The sequence below is a fragment of the Bos indicus genome, chromosome 11 (genome assembly GCF_029378745.1).
Source record: "Bos indicus isolate NIAB-ARS_2022 breed Sahiwal x Tharparkar chromosome 11, NIAB-ARS_B.indTharparkar_mat_pri_1.0, whole genome shotgun sequence".
Classification (NCBI taxonomy): Eukaryota; Metazoa; Chordata; class Mammalia; order Artiodactyla; family Bovidae; genus Bos; species Bos indicus.
This window is the reverse complement of record NC_091770.1, coordinates 97,739,659-97,763,567: the sequence shown is the minus strand read 5'-3', so window position 1 is coordinate 97,763,567 and position 23,909 is coordinate 97,739,659. Positions and strand designations below refer to the sequence as shown.

General features: G+C 43.3%; 1 protein-coding gene and 1 non-coding gene across 4 annotated transcripts in view; one reads left to right on the top strand and one right to left on the bottom strand.

The window, feature by feature from the left end:
• GARNL3 (GTPase activating Rap/RanGAP domain like 3) overlaps positions 1 to 23,909 on the bottom strand; it is a 173,848-nt gene that overhangs the window by 82,638 nt on the left and 67,301 nt on the right. For all 3 annotated transcript variants that reach the window (XM_070799265.1, XM_070799266.1, XM_070799267.1), the window contains one exon: positions 6,720 to 6,794. In XM_070799265.1, the coding sequence (XP_070655366.1) occupies positions 6,720 to 6,794 (75 nt within the window). The remainder of the gene's footprint in view (positions 1 to 6,719; positions 6,795 to 23,909) is intronic.
• Positions 13,320 to 13,426, top strand: LOC139186037 (U6 spliceosomal RNA). The gene has a single exon (XR_011569606.1). It is a non-coding gene; the product is annotated as a U6 spliceosomal RNA (small nuclear RNA).

Sequence of the window (23,909 nt, the reverse complement as noted above, 5' to 3'; positions counted from 1 at the left end):
TATGAATTTTTTCTTTTTCTTTTTTTTCTTTTATATTTTGGCCATGCTATGTGGCATGTGGGATCCCAATTCCCCAACCAGGGATCCAATTCACACCCACTGCATTGACAGTGCAGAGTTTTAATCACTGGACCACCAGGGAAGTTTCAGTATATGTGTCTTTAATAATTACTAATTGCCTTCCCAAAGGATTGTACTCATTTACATGTCCCCCAACAGTGTGTAATCCCATGGACAGAGGAGCCTGGTAAGCTACAGTCCACTGGGTCCCAAAAGAGTCTGACATGACTTAGTGACAAACAACAGCAGTGTGTAAGAGAACCATTCCCGTGCTAAGGAAGATAACTGTAAAAAGCTGAAAGACTGTCCCCCTGATTCATCATATACTAATTGCTACACACAAGTGAGCTGTAAGGGAGGTCTCCAGTGATCTACCCGAGGGTCAAATTCATTTTAATTAATAACCTGAATGAGTACGCAGATGGCAGGATAAGCACATCTGAAGGTAATACAAGATTCTCAGGGGGGTAAGCCTATTGGCTAACAGATGACAGATCAAGATGTCAAAAAAAATTTGATAATTAGCAATTATGGGACACATGAATAAGATTAAATTCAGCCTGGACAACTGTAAAATCCTACACTTAGGTACAAACACAAATTACACAAGTACATGGTGGAGAAGGCCAGGTGCTATAAAGTAGCAATTCTCTCTCTCTTTTTTTTATCCAGTAGGAGATGGAGGCTCAGCAACCTTGAATCCTTATCTGGTAAGTGGCGGAGCTGAGGTCTGAACCCAGGTTTGTTTGACTCCAATACATCTCCACTGCAGCATGAAGTTGCCTCACAGTGAAATAACAGCACACATGGAAAAGACTGGGGTGGGGTAGGGGTGGGGTTAGTATACTGTAGGTGCCTAATGAGTCCTCAGGCTTCGTGAAAAGAGGAGCGTGTGCATAGCAAGGAAGAGAAGGAGTCAGCCTCTGTGGCAGTGTGGGGCGAGCCCGGAGCTAGCTGCTCATTCCTGAGCACTTCCCCCTAAAAGATCCATTAACATGCTCCTCACATGTGTCAAGGAGCAGTGGCAAGGGTGATGATAAGTGGAACTGAGTCCACGTCTTAGGAGAAAAACAGCAGATGTCCTGGAATGCTGGAAAGCCTGTCATGTGGAAGAAGGCTCAGCCTTACACTACAGGCTCCAGAAACCATAAATAGAAACTCTGAGTGGAAAATAAAGACGGATGGATGCTGTTCAATAGAAAAAACTTTCTAGCAAAGAGAGATGCAGAAAAACGTAATGAACTTTAGAGTTGTGGTACGATGGGAAATATATATTTGGTCTTTGGTTCCTGGCACAGAGCTCCTAAAGCCCTTGGAACTTCCTGAGTAGTAAAGGTGACATGGGTATCTTTTGTCCAAATGAGGCAACTCTTGGTGGGCACCCAGCTAGCTTCAGGATGGGGCTGGCAGCTCGAAAGACCAAGCTTGATTAGAAGCTTGGAACTTTCAGCCCTACGCTGCAAACTTTGGGGAGGGGAGAAGGGCTGGAGATCGAGTTAATCAACAATGGCCAATGATTTAATCAACTACACCTAAGTGAGTTTCTGGGTTGGTGTGACATCAAGGTGCTGGGATGATGGTGGACTCAAAGAGGGACAGGAGCTCTATGCCCCACCCTCGATCCCCTGCCCTCTGAATCTCTCTCGTTTGGCTGTTCCCGAGTTGTATCCTTTCTAGTGAATGAGTATGGTAAGTAAAGTGCTTTCCTGAATTCTGAGAGTCACTTCAGTGAATTACTGAACATGAGGAGGGGGGTTATGGGAACCTCTGACTTAGTAGTCAAGTCAAACGGATGTGTGGGGACCCAATACTTGACACCGGTGTCTAAAGTGAGGGCAGCTGGTGGAACTGAGCCTGAAGCCCATGAAGTCTGATGCTAGCTCTGGGTTGTCAGGGTTAGAATTGAACTGAACTGTAGGAGACTCGACTCAGTTGGTGTCAGAACTGATTGGTATCCAGAGAGAACAAAAACCTATCAAGGAGAGATCAAGTTTCCATTCCTGGAGATAGTATATATTCAGGCAGGGACAGATGAGCTGACTGTTCACAAAGCTGTCACAGGGATTCATGCCTTGGGTGGGGGATGGGCTTAGCTGAACTCTGGAGCAGGAAGGTATGGTCCACGGACTGTGCTGATGTGCCAAGAGTCTGTGATGGAGTCGACAGCAGTGGACAGCAAGTCTTAGGGGATGTAGCCAAATAAACAAATACATATTTTTAAAAAAGAACCATTTTTTAAAAAAGAGTGAACCAGAAAGGACCACCTCTTTCCCAAAGACTTCAAGGAAGGATGCCACTGTGCTGAGTGGAGTGTCTCTGAGGTGCTGAGACCACAAGCCAGCCTTCATGTAAACCTGCAGCTCCATTCTGTATTACTTGGGTGGCTTAAAAGTCTCGAGCTGGGAATTTAGTTTCAAGGTGTCTGGCAAAAGCAAAAGCAAACCCCTCCTCTGATTCTGAGAGTGATTCTAATATGTGGTTTTTCCCCACATGGCCTGGGTTGTTTGTGAAAGTGAAAGTTGCTCAGTCGTGTCCTACTCTTTGTGAACCCATGGGCTATACATAAGTCCATGGAATTCTCCAGGCCAGAATACTGGAGTGGGTAGCCTTTCCCTTCTCCAGGGGATCTTCTCAACCCAGGAATCGAACCCAGGTCTCCCACACTGCAGGCAGATTCTTTACCAGTTGTAATTCAACTCAATTCTGACACTGTCTGCCTAGAGATAGGGTCGGATCCCAAAGGTTAAGGGATCAGTCCCACAAGACTGCTTCTTCTCTGCAACTTCACATGCAAATTGCAGATCCCAGTTGTCACCTGTGCTTCTGATTAACTGGCTGTAGGTTGAAGGTTCTGACAAATCTCCCCTTGGGTTTGATTAATTTGTTAGAGCACAGACCTCAGAGAAACACTGTACTACCTAGATTGCTGGTTTATTATAAAAGAACATAACTCAGGAGCCGCCAGATAGAAGAGACACACAGGACAAGGTATGTGGATGTGGGCAGGTGTGGAGCGCCCATGCTCTCCAAGTGTGCACCTCTTCTGGAATCTCCATTGTTCATGCATCTGCAAGCTCTCCAAACCCTGTCCTTTTGGAGTTTTATGGAGGCTGCGTCACATAGGCACAATTGATTAAAGTATTAGTCATGGGCGATTCAGCTCAATCTCCAGCCCCTCTGCCCTCCCAGAAGGTTGGGGTTGAACTGAAAGTTCTAACCCTCTAATCACGTGGCTGGCTCTAGTGACCAGCCCCCATCCTTAGGAAACTTAGGGGCTTTCCTAAAGACATCACGATCACCCTCACTAGAAAATCCCAAGGGTTTCAGGAGCTCTGTGCCAGGAAGAAGCTCAAGGACCAAATGATATATTTCTTATTATTAAATTGCAGTATCACACGCTCTACCAAGGGGCAACTCATCCTACACCTTCCATTATTCCTAAAAAGTCATCTTCAAGAACAACAAACAGCACACAATGAGGCTGCTGCTGCTGCTGCTGCTGCGTCGCTTCAGTCGTGTCTGACTCTGTGCGACCCCATAGACGGCAGCCCACCAGGCTCCCGTCCCTGGGATTCTCCAGCAGCCAAGCACAAAGAGAAATAGTACACCATGAGCGTGTGCCAGGAGAAAAGTCTAACAGACAGAAGGTCACCAAAAACCTCACATATGGGAATTATCAGCCACAGATAATAAAACCATTATACTATGTTTAAAGAAATAAAAAACAAATTTGACATTAACTGAAGGGAAGAGCAAACTATAAAAAGTGACCAAAAAAACCTTAGAATAGGCAATGGTTTCTTAGATACAACACGAAAAGCACAAGCAACAATACAAAAAAATAGATGAACTAGATGTTATCAAATTAAGACACTTTTATGTTTCAAAGGATACAATCAAGAGAGTGAAAAGACAACCTAGAGAATGAGAGGAAATTTTGGCAAATCATATCTGATAAAGCCCTAGTATCCATACTGTATCGAGAACTCTTAAATTGTAATAATAAGAGGAAAATAACTCAATAATGAAATTGCTTTGTAATTTTTGTTCACCAGCTTGAAAAACTTCAGACAGCTGTACTGAGCCTTTTAAAGCACTAACTGCTTTAACAAACTCAGAGCCTGCAGGTTTGTTTCCCTCTGAGTCTCAGGTTCCTCCATGATCTTTTATCAGGCAGGGTGCTAGCACTGTCCAGCGCTTTTAACTGAAGACCAGCTTGAGACTTTTTAAACCACCCAGGTGATACAGGATGGAGCTGCAAATTACAGGAGGGCTGGCCTGTGGCCATATAAAACCAGCCAAGGGGCTCCAACAGAGCACTCACGCTCATGGCTTTGGTGGAAACAAAACATAAGACAATAGCTGAGCCTTGGTATCGTATTTCCCACAGAAGCAATCCGAGACGGGACTGTGTTTTAAACACAACAGACGACAAGGATTTATTAAATCAGTAACTCCACCAAATGGTTTCAAGGATGTTAAGTGAACCACACAAGGCTGTACTACTGGTGAATTGTGGGGCAGGATTTGAACCCAAGCAGCCTGACTCTAGAACTACTGCTGCCCATGATCCACCATAGGTGAGTTGCAGTCCCTGACCTTGTCCTCTGGTGTGAGGCATGGCCAAGAGACAGGGCCAGGTGAGGAGTGTTTGATAACCAAAGTATGTGGTGATCTTAGGACCACATGAAGGCTCCATTTAGGTCTTTCTGGGGAGGTATGGATTTCCTCTAGACACTGGTCTTGCTGCTGCTGCTGCTGCTAAGTCACTTCAGTCGTGTCTGACTCTGTGCAACCCCATAGATGGCAGCCCACCAGGCTCCCCAGTCCCTGGGATTCTCCAGGCAAGAACACTGGAGTGGGTTGCCATTTCCTCTCTTGGGGCCAAAGATGTGTTTATGTCTGATGGGACAAGCCAATGCAGTTTGTTCATTTCAGGCTGGGCTGAAGTTCTGTAAAATGTTGGAAGCAGAAAGATGTGCTGTGGTATAGTAACCTCTGGGTTTTCTGGGACTTAAGTTCTCCAAGTAGATACTCGGTGTGGTGGCCAGTAGATTTCCGAGCACTGGATAAAGAGCACTTGAGGCTTCTTCTCCCGACTTAGCTCCTGGGACACCCTTGGCGGCTTGACTCTGTGAGGATAGGACTGTCTTGTCTCACGAGCAGGACCACCAGGCGATGGCTGTTTCCAAGTTTCAGAAGCAAATTTCCCTGGGAGTTCTTTCTTCTATGCAGGTCAGCTGACATCATTCTGGACAAGAAGTATGTGGGCAGCTACTCAGGGGTTTAGCCCAAGTGGGGACTACCCCTTCTGCCTCCCAGCAAAGGCAAGTTACCACGTCTGGGTGAAGGGCTTTGCTAAGATAAGGCAAAGGTGAAGATGAGCAACAACTTACTGAATGCTGTGACTTTCAAGTTAAATTCATAGCCCATCACCAAGAACATGATTAAGGAGGCAGTCAGGAGGGCAAGGCTGGCCACCCAGCACTATCTGTGGGATCGACAACAACCATGATTACTATTACAACTCTCACTCACCGAACTCTCACTGTATACCGGGCAGAGTGCTAATGGCTTTACAAGCTCAACTCGCTGAATCCTCTCAACAATCCCAAGACTGTTTCCTTCTCCCAGATGAAGAATATGGGCTCAGAAGGGGTCACACAACTAGGAGACGGGGGAGCTGGCATGTGAACCCAGGCCTGCCTGATGCCAAAGCTGGGGCTGCTGAAGCACTGCAGTGGGCCACCTCTCAGAGAGGCAGCAAAGAAGAAAAAGCTGGGGGGCTTAGCACTCTGCAGTTCTGGGGGTAGGCATTTAGGGATGGAGCAGACAGTGGAAGATTTATTTATTTATGGCTGTGCTGGGTCTCTGATGCTGAACGTGGGCTTTCTCTAGCTGCGGCAAGCAGGGGCCACTCTTCATGGCTCTGCACAGGCCTCTCATTGAAGTGGCTTCTCTTGTTGCAGAGCATGGGTGGTCTCAAGTAGTTGTGGCACATGGACTTAGTTGCTCCTAGGCATGTGGGATCTTCCCAGGCCAGGGATGGAACCCGGGTCTCCAGCATTGGCAGGTGGATTCTTTACTGGACCACCAGGGGAGTTTGGCAATGGAAGTTTTAACAGAGAAAGGCCAGTGAGGCAAGGCCCTGTGGCCTATGGCACGGATGACCAGCAGAGCCTAGGAAGAAGGCTAGGGCCTCAGGCAGTGGCAGACAGGGACGGTCTCCTTTCCTGCTGTCCTCTGAATAAAGATAACGTTTTGTAATCACAGTCATTTTGCCTCTCTCTCCTGGACCTCGGCATTGCTCACATGGCAGTGCCAAGCTGACCAGTCCAGGAAAAGGGAAGAGCTAGGGTTCCGGGGACCGTTCACAAAGGATTATGTGAATTTGTCTTTGGCCCCATTCTGGCAGACCATCTTCCTGTGTCTCCCTGGCTTTATTACAGATCTATCAAAGGGTACCTTCACCCTATTAATAGCACCTTCCATATAAAGAACAATGGTACTTTCCCTTCCAGCAAAGCTCTGAAGAGCCCTACTGACCCTTCCCGGGCTCCCCTCAGGCAGGTCTTCTGTGGAAATGAGGATCACAGGCTGCTCACAGCTGTATCTCAGGTGCCATGATCAGGTGCTCAGTGATGTACAGGCCTCCTTACCTCATCTGAAGAGCCGTTTTCCACTCGAAACCTTCCGGCCCTTTGGATGGCTCCATCGGCATCACTGGAAATAAGCTGGGGAACAAAAGAGGACTCAGTTAGGAAGCTGTTTGCAACGCCCCTTCCATCTGTCTGTATCTGCCTAGAAGTTAAGTCAGATCCGGCAAGAGCTGGAGGGCCCAACCTGGAAACTGACCGTCTCTCGGAAGCTGTCAATCACGTTCTCACACAGGTGGCCCCATAGTCTTTAGGAAGCTGAAGAGTGAGGAACACCTAGCCCATGAGAGTGGACAGTAAGAGCATCAAATCTAAATTTGAACATATTCCAACATGGAAAAGCACTGAAAGGACGCTCCCTGAAAATCAACCTTAATAAGCGTCATAGGCGGACAAGTGCAGCTCACAGATGGCAAAAGGGAAAGCCAAGTCTCAAGTTCATCTGCCTTCACAGGAAAGCCTAAAAAACAATTAATGGCTGGCAGAAACTCAAGGCTCTACTAACATCACAGACAGCTCTTGTGCTTCATTCAGTTTCAGTTTCCAAAAGGCCAATTAGCCCTTTCCAAGGCAGGCAGACTGTATTTTAGCTCCAGCAATGTGATTCTTGCAAATAGTCTTCATTCAAGGAGCTCGAAGCCAGAAAGAGACATGCTTGTGTTCAGTCGCTTCAGTCCTGTCCGACTCTTTGCGACCCCATGGACAGTATCCCACCAGACTCCTTAGTCCACGGGGATTTTCTCCAGGCAAGAATACTGGAGTGGGTTGCCATGTCCTGCACCAGGGGATTTTCCCTGGCTAGAACCAAGGCTAGAACCTGCGTCTCCTGTGTCTCCTGCGTTGCAGGCAGATTCTTTACCACTGAGTCATCAGGGAAGCCCAGGAGTTAAGAGGAAATCAGGCCTTGGGCATCATTCCTCAAATCACTGACTCAAGATTTAACTTACTTTCTCCTAAATTGTCTGAATTTCTCAGTAGCAACTTGAGAGAATGACATGTCTTTTTTTCAACTTTTAAAATCTTCCCACAAATTTGCAGCAAAGATCTGCCAACGATTTCCATATCCCAGACCCATTAGAACATGCTTGCCCAGAGGGGCACTTCTCACCACTCTAATGCAAGACTCACTCAGTGAAAAGATACAAGGTTTCTTAAGAATGATTATCTCATGTTCTAACTTGTGTTTAAGAGACATGAAGGTGTGAAAATATGTGGAAATTTTTCACTTATCTTCAAGGAAACCTGTTTGTTTGAAAATGACTGATATACTTTTCCCATCATAAATACAAAAATAATAGAATATAATATTTACTGAGAGCTACTATGTACCATATATTCCTCTGGCCTTAATATTTGAGTCTCATAAAATAATACAAAGTAGATTCTGTCATTATTCTCATTTATAAGTGAGGAAGCTGAGGCAGAGGAAGGTTAAAATAACTAGGCAAGATTACATTTAGTCTGTGGTAGGCAGGCAGTGTGAACACAGGCAGTCAGATTCCAGAAGCCTGTTCTCCCCTGACCTCTACCCTACTTAACCATCCTCCATGGAATGTCCATAATAAGGTACAGTTTTTATACTTAACCTATATCCTGCAAAATAACTTTAAAAAAAAACATGAAGAAGATTTATGTATATGTTTAGCTTTGATGTTATCTGATCATTACACTGTTGATAAACTGAAAATGGGCAATAGAGGCTTTGTAGTAAAGAATTTAATTTACCCAGAGAGAGGTCTGGGGGTTTCCCTGGTGGTCTAGTGGTTAAGAATCCACCTTCCAATACAGGAGACTCGAGTCTGATCCCTGCTTAGGGAACTAAGATCCCATGTGCCTCGGGGCAACTAAGCCCAGGTGCTGCAAACTACAGATCTGCACACCCAGGAATCCAAGGGCCAAAACTAGACAGAGAAGCCCGTGTGCCACAATGAAAGATTCCGCATGCTGCAATGAAGATCCCATGTGCTGCAGCTAAGACTCAACATAGCCAGATAAATAAATACTTTTTTTTTTTATTTTAAAGAGAGCAATACCTTTGTTCTGACCTTTATTCTCGGCTCCTGGGAGGTGATCTCTAAGCCCTGGGAATGTCCTACATGACTGTTTCTCTGGTGACTACTGAGCCACACGAGAGAGTATGGTGGGGGCGTTGGGTCTCTCGGTATCAGATCTACCTCTGGATACCAAGACTGAGATGGGCTTCCCTGGTTGTCACTACTCCACGTGTAGATCACACACGGTTGCCAGGAGGTGTTGATGCTGACCATGACACCATGGGAGAGGACAGCTGGAAGACCTGCATTTGGACTCTCCAGGCTCTGTCCCATGCGTTTGTTTCCTTGGCTGATTTTAATCTTTTGCTGTAATAAACAGTAAGTGAGCTTAACAGCTTTCTGCACACTCTGAGGTCACATCTGGATTTGGCAAGAGAAAGTGAAAGTCGCTCAGTCATGTCCGACTCTTTGTGACCCCATGGACTATACAATCCATGGAATTCTCCAGGCCAGAATACTGGAGTGGGTAGCCTTTCCCTTCTCTAGGGGATCTTCTCGAACCCAGGTCTCCTGTATTGTGGGCAGATTTTTTACCAGCTGAGCCACAAGGGAAGCCTTGGCAAGAGGAGAGAGCCGCAATCAATTACTAACGTCTGCCACTGGTATATAAAGAGAGAGGGTGATGCACACATCCTTGCATTAGAGGTTGGTAGACATACTCCTCACTCTAGCAGCGAGTCTCATCAGGGACTCAGAAGCTTGGGAGAAGGGCTGATCATCATTCACTGATTCACTCATTCATTCGCATAACAAATGTAAAGAGTGGTGGACTATATTCCAGACACTGCCGGGCACAGGCTATGATGACCTTTTCCTTGGCTGAGATTAGAACAAGAAGCTTATTGCTCATCTTGATTGACAGGTTCAAGAAGAAGAAAGGGAGGAAATATTGAATGATTTGATGGTTAGAAAGAATTCAGCTCCCTCTGAACAATCATCACAAAATTCTTGAAGACCCTGAACTTCCGCCTCCATCTAACACATTTAACGCTATCACCGTCACTCTCCCTACCACCAACCATCACCATAAGCTTGCTGTCATCTCTCCCTTGGGTGACTGCAACCACCTCCTAACTGGCCTGAATACCCCCCACCATCGCTTTTCTCCAAACCACACTTCATACCAAAGAGCAGGGATTTTGGCATCTACAAATCTGATTGCCCCGTGATCCCAGCTCCATCCTGGCAGCCCCTTCTTTCCCACCAGAGGACAAACACGCACGGGAACCCCTCACTTAGAAGGTCCTCCTCTCCCACCTTCCCCTCGTGAACTCCTCATCCTTCAATTCCACCACAGTCCCCACTTCTCAGACCCCTTCCCTGACTTCAATGCCCACGAAAACGCCCCCAGCAAGGCTCAGGGGGTGCTCAGGGTCCTGGTTGACGTTCTTTTGTGCCATTACCAGATTCATGCCTGTCTCTCCTCACTCCCTCTGAGAAACTCAGGAAGACTATTTTCTCACCGCTGTATCCCCAGAGCTATGCTCATTGCCTGACACAGTACTGATAATAAATATTTATTACACAGGAAACCCATCAATAGATGAATGCCAAATGCTATGGAAATGACCAAATGGATAGAAGACTGGTGGCAAGAGCACTTCCAGTCCCGGAAACCAAAGAAAGTTCGTTACTCACATACACGATTTCAAAGAGATTCTACCCAGTCTGTCATGAAAGAAAGACCAAAGGGAAGGACAGACCAAATCACAAGGCTGTGCAAGGGAAAGGCAGCCTGAGTAGCAACAGTCCAACTCGGCAGGTCGGACTGACGCTGCTGAGCTCACACTGCCAAGGCCTATCTGCCGTGAGGGCAGGTGTTCAGGCAGCAGGTGAGAAGGGGACCTACCAGTCCCACTGGGGAAGTGACTCTTGCTGGCACATGGAATGGCAGCCCCAGAGCTCCCCTGCCCTGCCACCCACCCCCCACCTCACAGCGGGCTCGGGTAGCTGGCTAAAAAAGCCAAGGGTGCCGTGGAGGCTGGTGCGGATGGGGACTGGTCCAGCAGCTGACATGAAAGGCGACAGTGCTCTAGTGAATGAGAGGTTGAAAAAAATAACACCGCAGGGGAAAAATAAATCCTTTTAATATGACAGAGAAGCTGTTTCCCTCAGTAGTTATCCTTCTATTACTCCTCATAAGCCTCTGATCCGGCCAGTTAAAACTTAAAAATCTATAAACTCTTCCATTTGTTGGAAGGAGATTGGACTTCGGAATGACACAACATCTACCAGAACCCATCTAAATGTCCAGTACTGCACAACCAAGGAGCCTCCCCCGAGTCTCTCCACGTGGTACAGAGTTCTGGCTGCCACCAAAATCCATTCTCACCATCTTCCACAGTAACGGAATTGTAGCCAGACACATAGCTAGACTACATTTCCCTCAAGGTGGCCATCTGACTTCATCTCCCCACTTGCAGGAGGGTCAAAGTCTCAGAGGCATGCAGGAATCCCAGCCCTTTAGAGAGGGGGTGCCCCCTGCCATGTGCTCTCTCCATCTCCATGGTTAAACCTCAATGGTGAAACCAGAGAGATCTCCAAGCCCACACTGAAGACAGAGGGTTCATTCCAAGCCTGACTATGTGGGACAGAGGCATCTGACAACTTAAAATGCTTGGCTAGTTGTGACAGATAAATATGCTTGTTTTTAACTGCATTTTGATATTCTAAACCATCAAGGAACAACAAAGAAAAAAATAATTAAACCTATGACAAGTCCATAATTTAAAATGTGGAAACTGATCTGAGGTATACGAACACATGTTCTAGAAAATATATTAACTACAAAAAGCAAAGGAAATTTGAGGCCATAGCTAATTGTAATAATTTGGGAGGATACTTGATCTATGAATATGAAACGATCTGTGATCAGCTTTCAGATGTAAAGCACAGTTTCTGAATTCGGAAATGGAAATCGCATCTCACAGGGACTACAGTGAATTCAAAGTTAGATACTGAGAAGAAAATGCCCCCCCCAAAAGTAAATTAGAATATCAGTTTGAGATAAACAGAGAAAAATGATTAGCAAAAGCACAGAGAACATACCTGGGAGGAAAATGCAAGGAATAATGGACCCAGGTGTTATTAAGATGGTCTTTGGGTAGACAACACAAGACTAACTAAATCATTACCTAGACCAACTCTCTCTGGTAAGGTCCCCTACTAGTGAGCTAGACCACAACTAGAGAACGCCTTTATTTGCTGCAGAACAGCCTGAGAGGTTCAGACACAAAGCAGAGAGCAGGCAGCCTGAGGTCTCGCCCCTCGGAGGCCAGCAGAGAGGAGGGAGCTGGCCAGTCTCCTCACACAGGAATATATCTGGCTCTTTGTTATTCTTTGGGAGAAAGGTCCAAAAAGGACATTCCCAAGCATGCTCTGACCTCTGCAAGTGCTCTGCTGACCAGTTCAGTGACCATTAAGATGTTTTTTATTGGATCAATCCAATAAAAATCCAAACTCCTGAAGGATGGAATGAGGTAGAGGGGTAAAATGAGGACGTGGATAACGAGGCGACCGGAACTCCTCCTAGAGGTCATTAGAGAAACAGCACAGACACTACAATAAATATCAGCAGGTTACTCTCCCTGATAAAGGAAAAGACTCAAGGGTTGGGAATATAAATGAAACCCAATTCGCTGCGAGAAGCAACAAAATAGAACAATACAATAAGACAATAAATTATGAAAAAGAAAGGCAAAGTAATAAGTATTCATGGTAAGTTGTGGGGAAAATGGTGAGAGAATAATAAAATCAGAAGGTAGAACTTAGGAGAAAAGTATCTAATTTTAAAAGTAATGATACATGGGTAAAGAGATCTACTCACTCCCAACATATAATAATTATAGACACTCATTCTAAGACAAAACTATTATAAATAGATGGAGTTTCTAAAGTTATAATTATAATAGGGGATTTAGTATATTTTTCTCTGATAGGTCAAAGCAAAACTAGTAAGAAATTACAGAGAAATCAAATAATAAAATGAATAAGCATGATTTAGTAGACATATACAGAATTTATCAAGGTACAAACAGAAAAGACATACCTTTTAAGGGCGTCTATTAAAGCTGTAAAAACTGACCAAATACTGGATAGAAAACAAGCATGAATAAATTCGACAATAGAAACTGTACAGATGATTTTTTAGTACAGTGCAACTAAATGAGAAATCAGTGTCAAAAGGATACGGAAAGGGAATTTTAAAGCATACATCTGAAAAAACTCTTGGGTCAAGTAGGAAAACTAAGATAGGACACTATCCAGACATCAACAATAAGAACAGTACCTACCAAAACAGATAATGGGAGAGATGCTGTATTTACAGGAAAATTCATATTTCTAAATGATTTCATTGTTAAACAAGAAAGAATAAAAACAATAAACTACAGCATTAACTTCTAGAAGACACAAAAAGAACAATGAGATACACCCAGGGGAAACAGGGGCAAGGAATCAATAAAAGATCAGAGCAGAAATTACAGATTTAGAAAGACAGTAGAATCAATAAACACATCAGGCCAGGAAGCCTGATCCTGAAAAGCAAAGAGTGCTCACTTTGGGAGCACATATACTAAAATTGGAACAGTACAGAGAAGATTAGCATGGCCCCTGAGTAAGGATGACATGCAAATTTGTGAAGCATTCCATATCTTTATAAATTCAGACTTTGTGATTAACAGATACACACTGCTGCTGCTGAGTTGCTTCAGTCGTGTCCAGACTCTGTGCAACCCCATAGACGGCAGCCCACCAGGCTCCCCTGTCCCTGGGTTTCTCCACGCAAGAACACTGGAGTGGGTTGCCATTTCCTTCTCCAATGCACGAAAGTGAAAAGCAAAAGTGAAGTTGCCCAGTCGCGTCCAACTCCTAGCGACCCTATGGACAGCAGCCTACCAGGCTCCTCCATCCATGGGATTTTCCAGGCAAGAGTACTGGAGTGGGGTGCCATTGCCCTCTCCCAGATACACACTACTGTACATAAAACAGAGAAACAACAAATATTTACTGTATAGCACAGGAAACTATGTTCAAAATCTTATAATAATCTATAATGGAAAATAATATGAAAAAAATATATACATAAATATATATATACATAATACGTTAGGTCTGTGAATCAAAGCAAATTGGAAGCGGTCAAACAGGAGATGGCAAGAGTGAACATCAACATTTTAGGAATCAGTGAACTAAAATGGACTGCAATGTGTGAATTTAACTCAGATGACCATTATATCTGCTACTGTGGGCAAGAATCCCTTAGAAGAAATGGAGTAGCCATCATAGTCAACAAAAGAGTCCGAAATGCAGTACTTGGATGCAATCTCAAAAATGACAGAATGATCTCTGTTCGTTTCCAAGGCAAACCATTCAATATCACAGTAATCCAAGTCTATGCCCTGACCAGTAATGCTGGAGAAGCTGAAGTTGAACAATTCTATGAAGACCTACAAGATCTAGAACTAACACCCAAAAGAGATGTTCTCTTCATTATAGGGGACTGGAAAGCAAAAGTAGTAAGTCAAGAGATACCTGGAGTAACTGGCAAATTTGGCCTCGGAGTACAAAATGAAGCAGGTCAAAGGCTAACAGAGTTTTGCCAAGAGAACAAACTGGTCATAGCACACACCCTCTTCCAACAACACAAGAGACGACTCTACACATGGACATCAACAGATGGTCAGTATAGAAATCAGACTGATTATATTCTTTGTAGCCAAAGATGGGGAGAAGCTCTATATAGTTAGCAAAAACAAGACCAGAAGCTGACTGTGGCTCATATCATGAACTCCTTATTACCAAATTCAGACTTAAATTGAAGAAAGTAGGGAAAATCACTAGACCATTCTGGTATGACCTAAATCAAATCCCTTATGATTATACAGTGGAAGTGAGAAATAGACTTAAGGGACTAGATCTGATAGAGTGCCTGAAGAACTATGGATGGAGGTTCATGACACTGTACAAGAGGCAATGATCAATTCCATCCCAAAGAAAAAGAAATGAAAAAAGGCAAGATGGTTGTCTGACAAGGCCTTACAAATATCTGAGAAAAGAAGAGAAGGTAAAGGCAGAAGAAAAGGAAAGATACACCCATCTGAATGCAGAGTTCCAAAGAATAGCAAGGAGAGATAAAAAGCCTTCCTCAGTGATCAATGCAAAGAAATAGAGGAAAACAACAGAATGGGAAAGACTAGAGATCTCTTCAAAAGGATTAGAAATATCAAGGGAATATTTCATGTAAAGATGAGCACAATAAAGGACAGAAATAGTATGGACCTAACAGAAGCAGAAGATATTAAGAAGAGGTGGCAGGAATACACAGAAGAACTGTACAAAAATGATCTTCAGTACCCAGATGACCATGATGGTGTGACCAGTCACCTAGAGCCAGACATCCTAGAATGTGAAGTTAAGTGGGCCTTAGGAAGCATCACTACGAACAAAGCTAGTGGAAGTGATGGAATTCCAGTTGAGCTATTTCAAATCCTAAAAGGTGATGCTGTGAAAGTGCTGCACTCAATATGCCAGCAAATTTGGAAAACTCAGCAGTGGCCACAGGACTGGAAAAGGTCCGTTTTCATTCCAATCCCAAAGAAAGGCAATGCCAAAGAATGCTCAAACTACCACACGGTTGAATTTATCTCACATGCTAGGAAAGTAATGCTCAAAATTCTCCAAGTCAGGCTTCAACAGTACATGAACTGTGAACTTCCAGATGTTCAAGATGGATTTAGAAAAGGCATAAGAACCAGAGATCAAATTGCCAACATCAGTCGGATCACTGAAAAAGCAAAGAGAGTTCTGGAAAAACATTTACTGCTTTATTGACTTTGCCAAATCCTGTGACTGTGTGGATCACAACAAACTGTGGAAAATTCTGAAAGAGATGGGAATACCAGACCACCTGACCTACCTCCTGAGAAATCTGTATGCAGGTCAAGAAGCAGCAGTTAGAACTGGACATGGAACAACAGACTGACTCCAAATCAGGGAAGGAGTACGTCAAGGCTGTATATTGTCACCCTGCTTATTTAACTTAAATGCAGAGTACATCAGGCAAAATTCCAGGCTGGATGAATCATAAGCTGGAATCAAGATTGGTGGGAGAGATATCAAAAACCTCAGATATGCAGATGACACCACCCTTATGGCAGAAAGTGAAGAAAAACTAAAGGACTTCTTGATGAAAGTGAAAGAGAAGAGTGAAAAAGTTGGCTTAAAACTCAACATTCAGAAAACTAAGATCATAACATCCAGTCCATCACTTCATGGTAAATAGATGGGGAAACAATGAAAACAGTGAGAGACTTTTATTTTTGGGGACTCCAAAATCACTGCAGATGGTGACTGCAGCCATGAAATTAAAAGATGCTTGCTCCTTGGAAGAAAAGCTATGATCAACCTAGATAGAATATTAAAAAGCAGAGACATTACTTTACCAGCAAAGGTCCATCTAGTCAAAGCTATGGTTTTTCCAGTAATCATGTATGGATGTGAGAGTTGGACTATAAAGAAAGCTGAGTGCCAAAGAATTGATGCTTTTGAACTGTGGTGTTGGAGAAGATTCTTGAGAGTCCTTTGGACTGCAAGGCGATCAAACCAGTCAATCCTAAAGGAAATCAGTCCTGAATGTTCATTGGAAGGACTGATGCTGAAGCTGAAATTCCAATACTTTGGTCACCTGATGCTAAGAACCAACTCATTGGAAAAGACCCTGATGCTGGGAATGATTGAAGGCGGGAGAAGGGGACAACAGAGGATGAGATGGTTGGATAGCATCACCAACCCGATGGACATGAGTTTGAGTAGGCTTCGGGAGTTGGTGATGGACAGGGAAGCCTGGTGTACTGCAGTCCATGGGGTCACAAAGAGCTGGACACGACTGATCGACTGAACTGAATACACATAACTGAATCACTTTGCTGTACACCTGAAACTAACACAATAATGTAAATCCACTATATTTCAATAAAATAAAAAGCAAAGAAAAACACAAATATATGGATTGATAAATAAAATATAATTGCTAAAAAGAAAAGAGATTTTTTTAAGATGTGAGAGAATACAATATGAGACTATGCAAATATTACCAAAAACTTCAGTGAAATGTAAAATTTCTAGGAAAATACATATAAAGAAGATTATTTGAAAAAGGAGAAAGAAACCTGAATATAGTAGCAACTATAGAACTGAAGAGGTTGTCTGCCCCAAAGAGGCAGCCCTGGCTCAGAGAGCCTTTGAGGAGGGGAAGGGTCCTGTCCTCACCTGCCAGCCATACCCTCACTCATAGTAATGCAGTTTCCCTGGAGAAGAAGCAAATAGCAGAGTTCTTTTGTATTTGTTTTGGTACACAAGTTCAGGGAAATGTATTAATGTACATATATATGTATTTTTTTAATGCGGACAATTTTTTTGAATGTTTTACAATACTGTTTCTGTTTTGGTTTGTTTGTTGGTGTTTTTTTTTTTTTTTTTGGCCATGAGACGTGAAGTCATAGCCCTCTGACAAGGGATCGAACCCTCACCCCCTGCGTTGGAAGGCGAAGTCTTAACCACTGACTTAACCCACCAAGGGTCAGGGAAGGCCCTTAACAAATATTCAACATCAGTAATGTTAAGAAGAAAAGACAAGCTCTTTATGTTATTTTACTTTGTTTTGTCTAACGTCTCTAATCTGGTCATACACCACATACACCAAAGGCTCAGTGCTGGGGAGCACTGAGCCTAAGAGAGAAAAGGGAAAAAGCAAATCATCAGTTAGGCTCTGCCCAGCCCTGCAAGGGATTCCTTTAGAGATCCTGCACTGGCCAGTACTGGGACCACTAGCCCCATTCAGATCTAATTTTAAATTAATTAAGATAAAGTAAAAACCACTCAGTTCCTCTGTGGCACTGTCCATATTTCAAGTGTTCAGCAGCCCCAGGTGGTGGCTACACTGGACAGAGCAAATGACAAATTTCCACAGTCGTGGAAAGTTCTAATGGACAGGACTGTGTGACATGCTGGACCTTGATGCAACTCAGGGTGACCAAGATCAATTCAGTTTCTCAGGCTGAATCACCTTCAGCTAGTTGAGTACACTAAAAATGGTGGAAATTCATGTAATTTAGTATCTGCAGTAGAGGCTTTGTTTCAATCTCAGCCAAACTGATTCATTGAACACTAAACAGTGTTTAATATTTTAGATGTTTTATTTCTGGTAAAAAGTAATCTCCAAGCACTTATAACCATCTGTATGATTCAACAAACTAACGTAAAAGAAAAAATTAAAAACAGGAATAATAAAGTGGTATTCATTAAGTACTATAAATAAAAGTATTATTAGCTTAATATTAGAGGCAATTAGATGAGAATATTTCCTAAATTAATACAAATACATAAAATTTCAGAAACATAAGGCTCTTCTCTCCACTGAATTGCTTTGTTTCTTTGGGCTGGTGTCTGTTTCCACACCTACAGAAGTGCTAGGATTCCCTGTGATTCTGCTTATCACACACTGGGTACTTGACATTCAGGTATATATAAGTCACAGAAACAGTATTTTAATCTAGGGAAAGATCTTTTAACATTTATGTAAGTTATATCTTTAAAAATAAGATTTCAGATTTCTATCCCCCATCCCCAACTCCTTTCTTTGACATGAGTGGTTACAAGTGTGGATTTTAGCACCCAACTTATCAGGTTCAGTTCCACACTTACTAGCTGCGTGACCTTGGGCAAATCACTTGATTTTTCCTCCCTAAATTTCATTTTCCTTATCTCTAAAATGAGGACAAAAAATAAAATGAAGACAATGACTGTAGCCACTTCTAGGTTTGGGGAGAGAATTCAACAATATAAAACATGGAATGATCCTAGAATAGTGCCTGAACATAGGATGTGTTCAATCATGTTATAACAACATGTATTTTAATAACATGTATGGTAATGATTAATATAAAAGGCCCTGATTATTGCTAGTATGAGTAAAACATTTCAATGCTGCATTTAAACTCTTGGAAAGTCTGTTTAAATGTTTGTCGCTCTTCCAACATTATTGAGAACCTATTTCCCCAGGCCTGTACTAACTGCTGGATTTATAAAGACAAATGCAACATGATCTGTACCCTAGAGGAGCACAGAGCCTAGTGGGAGAGACAGATACACACACGTAAACAGATAAATCACACACAACCTGGTTAAATGCCACGGCACAGAAGAAAGTACGGAGCACACGGGGAGGTCAGATGCTGCAGGGATAACTGCCTGGGGGAGCTGAAGGTCTCATTGCTATCATGCAATTTATTTATTTATTTTTAAAATATGTACTTATTTATTTGCTAGGCTGTGACGGGTTTTAGTTGTGGCGCTCGGGATCTTTTCAGTTTGGCATGCAAACTCCTAGTTGTGGCATGTGGGATCTAGTTCCCTGATCAGGGATAGAACTGGGCCCCTTGCACTGGGAGTGCAGTCTTAACCACTGGACCACCAGGGAAGTCCCACTATAATGCAATTTATTCTAGAAGATGTATAGGACCTTTAAGAAATGATTTCCAACATAAGCAGATTTTAAAAACTACCAATACTGGTCAAGCAGACCATCTGCATATGCAAATCAGACATGTACACACACACACACACACACACCTGACTTAGAAATACTCAGAAGGGAAGAAATAGATTCAAAATGTTTGCATCAAAAAAAGGTGGGGAGATAACGCCTGAACATGGGTGGAAACAGCCATCCCCTGACTGGATTCCTTCTCCTGGTGACTCTTGGTCACTTCCACTGCCTGCAGGGAGAGGTCAGAGCAGGTGTTCTCTTCCTCCCACTCTTTCCTTCATCCTATTCTGCCCGTGCAAAGGGGCGGGGAAAAGACTTGGGAGGTTGGGTGGCTGGAGTGCTGAGCACCAGGGTGCATGTCAGAGTACCCAAATCAGTTAGAATAGTCTCCAACTAGGACGATAAACGTTGACTGAAGAACCAGCAGGGTCCTGGATCTGGGCTCAGACTTATCATCCACATCTCTGGCCACCATCCTCAGCAAACTCTATATCCATCACAGTAATCTCTCTGATGTCTTGAGCTCGCACCCTTCTGCTTTCTCAAATCTAATGACCTCACTTGACTTCATGACTTTGTCATCCATTCCCAAGACCCCAAACCCATTCTCACCCACACTAGTAGAGTGTTGTCATCATAGTACCTGACATAAACCCACTCTGGCTCTCTCTGGTATACATGTTAGCTGGGGATCTATGGTTATTCACGTCAACACTGCATTTACAATCCCCTGAGTCAAATCCCAGCTCTCAATCACCCCCTACTAAGTAAACTCTCACTCTCTCCTTCTCTGTTCAAAGAAACAAATTTCCATGTGGCTAGGACTACGACAAGCTCATGCTCCTTGACCATGGCTAGATCCTCACTACCACTCTCCAGTTCTTTTACCCATTTCTTTTTTACTTCCCATTATATCTCCCATCTTGGTCCTGACTTAGCAATCACCAAGTCATCACTCCAGAAACACATTTTCTTCTAAGCAGTGACTTTTCCACCTGTTCTATTGAGAAATCTGAGGTAAGTCAGCACAAGTATTCTACTCTAACCTTTCATCTCAAAGCATATCTATCCATCTTGGCTTCTTCATTAAAATAATATCTGACTAGCAGTCTCTGATACTCAAATTCCCAGTAAAATATTTGGGAAGATTCAGCACAAAAGATGACAATTCATGAATCTGAGACTGATTTCCCAACCTACGGCCAGAATATTAGGACATTTTTTACCTATTCTATGGCCAATGGAGAATAACTGGGAAACCTATTTGGTCACTGACTTTGTTAGCTGAAACAGAACAAATCTCTGGTCATCACAGAAAGCTGGATGGCAATTTATTTTCTCTTCCCCATCTCCTTTGGGCTAAGAAACCCTGGATCTATATAAAGAATAACAATAAAACACTGGAAGTCATCTTTCTACTGCACGAGCACTGCATTTTAAGGTAGCTCTAGCCACTCCAGCACCTCTTTTTCCTCTCTAAGAAAACATCCGGTTAGATGGGGGCAGGGAGAGAGACAAAGTCTATGTTAGAAAATGCAGCCTTAGGACGTCCCTGGTGGTCCAGTGGATAAGAATCTGTGCTCCAAATGCAGGGGGCCAAGTTCCATCCCTGGTCAGGGAACTAGATCCCACATGCCACAACTAAAGATCCTGTGTGCTGCAGCTAAAGATCAAAGATCTCGAGTACTGCAACTAAGACACAGTACAACCAAATAAACAGATAAAAAGACAGAAAATGCAGTCTTCATAAGTGAAGGGCCATAGGCAGGGAGAGAGACAGGAAGGGTCCTGGTAGCAGAGCACCCTGGGGGACACAGTTTTGTCAATATGCCAAGCAAGTGGTCACACCAAAGTGTGGTTGGGTATGAGGGGATTTCACCTTGGTAATCTCCAACCAATTCTTTACACAGATGGTGTCTTCTCAAGTTTATGTAAAGAGCTAGGCAAACATTAATATTCCTCTTCCAACCAGACTGCTACCCATAGCCCTCTAAGTCCTGGCTATATGTATAAATTCTAGAGCCACCGGTTCAGAGAAGCAAAAAGCCAAGCATGGAGGACATCCTATCCCTTTCCAGCAGAGCTTTACTAGAGAAACACCAACTATACCCTGGACAGTGATCAGGGAGCTTTGAATAACCACCAGCCATCCAGACGTTTGGTTCAGAAAAGCTTCGGGACCCAAAAGGACGAGAGCTCAGGGTCAGTTGTACATTTTGTCTGTTGACAATAAAAAGTCTGAATAACTCTTTGTGTTTTTCTCAAGATTCTGTATTATAAAAAGGAAAAAAAATCACAAACATGGGAGTTATTTAAAGTAATGCTACATATGATCCTGAAAACTGAAAAAAAGAAGCACATCATTTTTTACTATGAAACCAAAATAAAAGATTTAAAAAGCAGCTGTTGTCCTCAGTAAGACAGAGGACAATTTTTACAATAAGTGGGTAAAGGTTGTGGAAGTGGGCAAGATAAATGAGGACCAAAAAATGCAAATGTAGGATCAAAATTAAAAATCCTCATTGGAGGAGGAAAGCAAAATGTTTATTGTACAAAACAGACATAGCAATATGTTTATCATTTGAGATGCCTTCCCAGAATGAAGAGGAACAAAATATAAAATAATGAGAAAGAAAAGGCAGTGATAGAGGACAGAGAAAAAGACCTTCCTTACTATTTCAAGAGGGAAAATGAGAAATAAACAAATTTACATCTGAAGAAAATATTCATCCATGACATAAGACCTGGGTCGAAGAATCACAAAGATGCAATGTTTTAGGCAAAATTGCTGAGAAGACATAGAGAAACTATGGGAAACATTTTAAAAATAAAAGAAGAAAGTCTGAGAAAGATCAAGATAGGAAAAGTTACCAAGAAAGAAAATAAACTAAACTGTCACAGGCTTCTTTCTGAACACTAAAAGGCAGAAAGGAACTGTTCTGGCTTGAACGGTGTTCCTTGTGCTCCCACCCCAATCCCCGTCCCCCACCCCAAACACCTTTGCATCCACCTGGAATCTCAGAAAGTGAAAGTGAAAGTGAAAGTGAAGTCACTCAGTCGTGTCCGACTCTTTGCGACCCCTTGAACTGTAGCCTACCAGGCTTCTCAGTCCATAGGATTTTCCAGGCAAGAGTACTGGAGTGGGTTGCCATTGCCTTCCCGACCCAGGAATCAAACCTGAGTCTCCCGCATTGTAGGCAGACGCTTTACCCTCTGAATCTCAGAATGTGCCCTTATTTGCAAAGAGGGTCTTTGCAGATGTAATTAGATAAGTTAAGATGAGTTCACTGGATTAGGGTAGGACTTAAGTCCAATGGCTGGTGTCTCTCTCTCTTTTTTAAAATTAATTAATTTGGTTGCTCCAGGTCTTAGCTGTAGCATGTGAGATCTAGTTCCTTGACCAGAGACTGACCCATACCCACTGCATTGGGAGCTCGGAGTCTTAACCACTGGATCACCAGGGAAGTCCCAGCTGGTATCTTTATAAGAGAAAAGAGGGTGATGTAGATACAGAAATGCAGGCTAGGAGGCCATGTGATGCAGAGCAGAAACTAGAGTGATGCAGCTACAAGTTAAGGATGTCAGGGATTACTGGCAACCCCAGAAGCTGGAAGAGGCGAGGGACGATTTTTCCCTCAAACCTTCAGAGGGAGTGCAGCCCTGCCAACATCTTGACTTCAGACTCCTAGCCTCCAGAACTATGAGAGAATAAATTTCCGTTGTTTTAAGCCATTTTTGTGTTCATGCTAAGTCGCTTCAGTCGCGTCCGACTAAGGATCTTTGATCTTTGTTGCAGCAAGGAAACTCTTAGTTGAAGCGTGTAGGATCTAGTCCCCTGACCAGGGATCGAACCTGCGTCCCCTGCATTGAGAATGGGAAGTCTTAACCACTGGACCACCAGGGAAGTCCTTTATTGTTCTTCTTTACTTAAAAACAAAGTAGTCTCTGGACTTCCCCGGATGTCAAATGATAAACTTGTAAGAAGTTCAGTCATTTTCACAATGGAAGATTGTGGGGGAAAAAAAGCACACTATTTGGCTCGTTCCAGATATGCCAAATCAGAGCCGGAATCTTAAATAAATTCCGCAAGTGATTTTTATGCACAGTAAGGGGTACTAGAGGCATCCCAGGTGGTGCAGGGGTAAACAATCTACCTGTCAATGAAGGAGACACAAGAGACAGCGTGGGTTTGAACCCTGGGTCAGAAAAATCCCCTGGGGGAGAAAATGGTAACCCACTCTAGTATTGTCTGGAGTCTTGTCTGGAGAATCCCATGGACAGAGGAGGCTGGTGGGCTACAGCCTATGGGGTCACAAAGAGTTGGATACAACTGAGCATGCACACATGATGATGACAACAAAGGGGCATTGGAGCACAGCTTGTAACAATGGGGACATCACAGAACTTTTAAATAAGTACAACTTACTGTGCATAAGATGGGAGAGGGGCAGGCTCAACAACTTACAAGTTGTGTGACTTTGGACAAGTTAATTCATCTCTTTGGACTTTGGTAACCTCATCTATAAAAAGGGGGTAACAAAAGTATCTATAAAACTATCAGGTAGTTGTGAAATTCATATGAGTACATGTGAA